This window comes from Octopus sinensis, linkage group LG11 (genome assembly GCF_006345805.1).
Source record: "Octopus sinensis linkage group LG11, ASM634580v1, whole genome shotgun sequence".
NCBI lineage: Eukaryota > Metazoa > Mollusca > Cephalopoda > Octopoda > Octopodidae > Octopus > Octopus sinensis.
Window position 1 is genome coordinate 44,069,247 of NC_043007.1, and position 6,000 is coordinate 44,075,246.

The 6,000-nt window shown below is 38.7% G+C and overlaps 1 protein-coding gene across 2 annotated transcripts in view; it reads right to left on the reverse strand.

Annotated features, from left to right (window-relative positions):
- LOC115217303 (tRNA pseudouridine synthase Pus10) overlaps positions 1-6,000 on the reverse strand; it is a 41,658-nt gene that overhangs the window by 18,562 nt on the left and 17,096 nt on the right. For both annotated transcript variants that reach the window (XM_029786952.2, XM_036507445.1), the window contains one exon: positions 4,531-4,592. In XM_029786952.2, coding sequence (XP_029642812.1) covers positions 4,531-4,592 — 62 coding nt within the window. The remainder of the gene's footprint in view (positions 1-4,530; positions 4,593-6,000) is intronic.

Below are 6,000 nucleotides of genomic sequence, written 5' to 3' on the forward strand. Positions count from 1 at the left end.
ATTTTTTATTATGCAGTCATTTATATTCTTTTATTACCTACATAATGTTTCCACTGCTATCAAGGTGCATCTTCCGCATCTTTTAATATATTATGATGCTACAATACATCAAGGGCTTCATCAGGGCATTTTGACTGCTAATCTGATTTCTTCAAAAGAGAAAATAATTTCAAACATAAAATTTTTGTTTTACCTACTTATACTAATAATTCATCATCATCCTCATCATTTAATGTCCGTTGTCCATGCTGGCATGGGTTGGACAGTTTGACTGGGCTGGCATGACAGAAGGCTGTACCAGACTCCAGTCTGATTTGGCATGGTTTTCTACAGCTGGATGCCTTTCCTAATACCAACCACTCTGAGAGTGTAATGGGTGCTTTTACATGCTACCAGTACAGGTGCAATTTGCGTGACACCAGGATGCTTTTATGTGCCACTGGCATGGGTGCCAATTTGCATGACACTGTTATCTGCCATGATTGTGATTTTGCTCAGCTTGATGGGTCCTCTCAAGCACAGCACATCGCCAAAAGTCTTGATCACTAGTCATTGCTTCTGTGAGACTCAAAGATCATGCTTCACCACCTCATTCCATGTCTTCCTGGGTTTACCTCTACCACAGATTTCCTTTGCAGTTAGAGATCGGCACTTCTTTACACAGCTGTCCTCATCCATATGCATCACATAACCATACCTGCACAGTTGTCTCTCTTGCACACCACATCTTATGCCTAACTTTTCTCTCAAGATACTCTCTGTCAAATTTGCACAGTGACATTGCATATCCAGAAAAGCATACTGGCTTCATTTCTTTCAAGCTTATGCATGTCCTCAGCTGTCACAGCCCATGTTTCACTGCTTCGCAGCATAGCTGTTCACACACAGGCATCAAACAATCTACCTTTCACTCTAAGAGAGAGGCATTTGCTGCCAGTATAGGTAGGAGCAGTCTGAACTTTGCCCATCCTTATCTTATTCTCACAGCTACACTCTCAGAGCATCCACTTCCACTACTAACTTGGTCACCTAGACAACAGAAGCTATAAAAATAATAGTAGTAAGAACAACAATTATAGGGGTGGTCGAACCAGTAGTAATCAAATGAACTGGGGACACAAAGCTACAAACATTGATTACAGTAAATAGATTTTAAGAACCTAAAAGTGATGAATAGTAATATGACCTACATTTATAGCAGTTAATTCCTCCCTTTGACCAGTAGGGTTAAAAGGTTAGTTTGAGCTATTTTTAGAAGGATACCACCATGCAGTTGAATAAACAAATAAATAGTAAACAAAAATTTTTTCAGTTGGTATATTATTTTCCATTTCGTAGAAAACAAATTAGCAGTCAAAATACCCTGATGAAGTCCTTTATGGATTGTAGCATCAAAATACACTAAAAGATGTGAAAGATGCACCTTGATAGCAATGGAAACATTAAGTCGGCAATAAAAGAACATAAATGACTGCATGATGAAAAATTGGATGTTCTCTATTCAGTTTTCCTTAAACTGATTCATTATTTCTCCTCTATCGGAAAGCATAGTCACTATAGAGACAAATGGATATTCAAGCGTGAAAATGTATGAAGAATAGTTAATAGTTAAACTAACCAACTGAAGGTACATAAGCTCATGAATGTTAACCAGCATTATCAATTGGTAGATGTGCATACTGGTACCCACTTGGATTATATATCCCTATCAATCAAAAATTTTGGAAACTAGACTATATATATAATTTGATTAATGAAAGAGACACATATATATCTATAGCTATTTACACTTCCTCGCATACTGTTTTTCTCTGTTATCTTGATGCGGTACGGTGGATAAATTTAAGACTTTAGCTCTTATTTCTAGCAGGTGGATGCTTGTCTAAGCATCCTAACACTTCATACAAATTTATAATTCATAGCTATTTAATGCTATTGTGCCTGCGATCCACCTATGTCACTGCTGGTGATATCATCAATTTTAAAATTTATCCACAGATAATATGAACAGTAGTGACATCTGATTTCAAACCACAGTGTTTGAATGTTTTGTGTGTATATATATATATATATATATATCATCCTCATAATCATCGTTGAACATCCATGTTCCATGCTGGAATGGGTTAGATGGTTTGGCAGGTGTTGGCCAGCTGGAGAGCTGCCCAAGTTCTATGTTTGTTTTGTCATGGTTTCTATGACTGGATACCCTTCCTAACACCAACCACTTTACTAAGTGCACTGGGTACTTTTACACAGCACTGACATGGGTGCTCTTATGTGGCACCGGCACAGGTGCTTTTTATGTGGCACCAGCACCCACAAGCCTGCAACATTAGGAATGCCCAGCTGGAGAGGGATTCAGGGGACAAACCTGTATGCAAGGACAACCACATATTCACTTAGCTGGACGTGTCTTCTCAAGCACAGCAAAACAGCAGAAATTTTGATCCTGTTATCCGCTCTGTGAGGCCCACCATCTGAAGATCCTTTCTCACTCCTGGGTCTACCCCTTCCACCTGTTCCCTCCACAATTAAAGTTTGGCAACTTTGATGAAACTGTCTTCATTCATACATATTACATGGCCATACCGCAGGAGTGGCTGTTTGGTAAGTAGCTTGCTAACCAACCACATGGTTCCGGGTTCAGTCCCACTGCGTGGCATCTTGGGCAAGTGTCTTCTGCTATAGCCCCGGGCCGACCAATGCCTTGTGAGTGGATTTGGTAGACGGAAACTGAAAGAAGCCTGTCGTATATATGTATATATATATATGAGTGTGTGTGAATATGTTTGTGTCTGTGTTTGTTCCCCTAGCATTGCTTGACAACCGATGCTGGTGTGTTTACGTCCCCCGTCACTTAGCGGTTCGGCAAAAGAGACCGATAGAATAAGTACTGGGCTTACAAAGAATAAGTCCCGGGGTCGATTTGCTCGACTAAAGGCGGTGCTCCAGCATGGCCGCAGTCAAATGACTGAAACAAGTAAAAAAAAAAAAATAAAAATACCAACACAGTCTTCTCTCCTGCATGCTACATCTGATGCCCCGTAAACCCAGTTTCTCTCTCAAATCACTTACACTCTGTCATGCATGTACACTGACATTACCCATCCAGTGGAACATACTGGCTTTATTTCTGTCAAACCTTCACATGTCCTCAGCAGTCACATGTAGCATAGCTGTCCGTACAAGGTATCATATAATCAGCCTTTCACTCTGAGGGAGAGGCTCTTCATTACTTTCAACACTTTCAATGAAAAATACCCAAGACTAATTACTACATACCCTGTGGAGTTTATATGACTTGTTACTAAGAATATATGTATGTATGTGTGTGTGTATGTATATATGTGTATGTATGTATGTATATATATATAAATAATAGTTATCGCCATACTAATATGGCATTCTTATAAAAATAAGAATAAAGCTGTCCGCTTATTAGCTCCATGAGGCCATCGCCTTAAGTTAGCTATTTGATACACAAACTGTATCCATATAACCTTCGAACAAGGGAGGTCAGTCGCTCCACACTACTTGACCGGTAGCTGCCGGTCAAGTAGTGTGGAGCGACTGACCTCCCTTGTTCGAAGGTTATATGGATACAGTTTGTGTATCAAATAGCTAACTTAAGGCGATGGCCTCATGGAGCTAATAAGCGGACAGCTTTATTCTTATTTTTATAAGAATGCCATATTAGTATGGCGATAACTATTATTTTCCGGGAACGCTGCCGCTGTTCTCTTTTAGAGAGACTTAGTAATTTTAATATTTCTATTATTGAAAACAAGTGGATGTATTCCACCGAAACTAGGTAAATAAAACCATCGAACAAAGATTGTCGGAAGCGACACCTACTGGCTGGCTACGCTGCATTGAAAAGGGGCAATACCCCGAAACGCGTCTGTAGCTGCCGGTCAAGTAGTGTGGAGCGACTGACCTCCCTTGTTCGAAGGTTATATGGATACAGTTTGTGTATCAAATAGCTAACTTAAGGCGATGGCCTCATGGAGCTAATAAGCGGACAGCTTTATTCTTATTTTTATAAGAATGCCATATTAGTATGGCGATAACTATTATTTTCCGGGAACGCTGCCGCTGTTCTCTTTTAGAGAGACTTAGTAATTTTAATATTTCTATTATATATATATATATATATATACATACACACACATCTGATAAGTATGAATACCTATGTGTGTGTGTATCTCTCTCTCTTTCTCTATCTCTCAATAATGATTTCAAATATTGGCACAAGGCCAGCAATTCTGGAGTGGTTAAGTCAATTGCATTAAACCCAGTGCTCAACTAATACTTATTTTATCAACCCTGAAATGATGAAAGGTAAAGTCAATCTCAGTGAAATTTGAACTCAGAATGTGAAGATAGACATGTCACTAAGCACTTTGTCTGGCATGCTAATGACTGCACCAGCTCACTGCTGCTGTGGCAGTGGTGGTAGCAATAACATTAACAACAACAACAACAATAATAATAATAATATTGCAGATAACAACAGTAAATACTTACAGGAAACCGCATTCTTTGTTGGAATGTGGGTAGGTGAACGTTATGTTCAATTCAAACGGACTCTGTATAGAGAGAAATTGAAATATTAAGATAAAATGACAGCCCAAATAGAAGTTGAGGGAACTTCAATGCATTGGCTTAATCTGCTACAAATAGCAACAGAAACCTCCCTCGGAGTGCAACCTTAAAGTAAGGACAAACACATTTTATCATATAGTCCTAGGTAAATTATGAATGGAAAAAAATATATTAATGGTACTTATTCTGTTTAGTTCTGGCAGTTTTGGTTCAGAAGGTAGAAACATGCAGTACCATATTAAGTCTACTACTACTCCACTCTTTTTCTCGACAACCACCCTTTGATTCAATGAGAGAACCTCAACAGAGAGTGGGGTACAACTTTGTGACAGAGAAAAGGCAGCATCTTTTAGGATTATGGTGTTGTCCTTGTGATGAATAACAATGCTTCACTTCACTATAATACTGATTTTAAATTTTAGCACAAAGCCAGCAAGTTCGGGGTAGAGGACAAGTCAATTATATCCACCCCAGTGCTCAACTGGTACTTATTTTATCAAACCCAAAATGAAGAAAGGCAAAGTCGACCTCAGTGGAATTTGAACAGACATAATGCTGCTAAGCATTTTGCCCAGCATGCAAATGATTCTGCCAACCCACTGCTTTCACTTCACTAAAATATTGGTTTCAAATTCTGGTACAAGGCCAGCGAGTTCAAAGGAGGTAAGTTGACTACATCAACCCCAGTGTTCAACTGGTATTTACTTTATCAGCCACAAAAAGACAAAAGAAACAAATAACTGGAGCCTGATGCATCTTTCCAATTACCAGTTGCAGTCAAACTGTCTAACCCATGGAAAACAGATGCTAAATGATGATGATCACAGAATAGTCACAGAAATCTGATTGATCAACAACCTACCTTGCAAAGGTTTGGAAAAATACTAAGAGGTTACTATAATCATCATCATTGTTTTAACATCTACTTTTCCATGCTCCCATAGGTCAGGCGAGAGTATGTTGAAGCAAAGTTTTTCTACAGCCAGATGTCCTTCGTATCACCAAGTCTCACTTTGCATCCAAGAGAAGTAATAATTTCCCAGTCTTTTGAACAGCTAACAACTCGGTCATGTTTTATGTCAAGAATTGAAAGCTAATGACACAAGCAAGAAGCTATTGCTTACAAACAAGTAAACATGATGAAAACATGCAAGCACACGTGAAGACAAACACCCACACACACAAATATACATACAGGGGTTGGACAAAATAATGGAAACACCTAGCATCATAATTTTGAAATATCTATAAAACCGTCAAAAGCTTGTTTAATTTTATGTTTTTTGATTTGTTATTAGTGTTGTTTACTATGTTTTGCTAAAATTGCTGTTTCTAGTGAAGATGAACATCTTATCTGGCCACCACAGTCCCCAGATCTCAATATTATTGAAC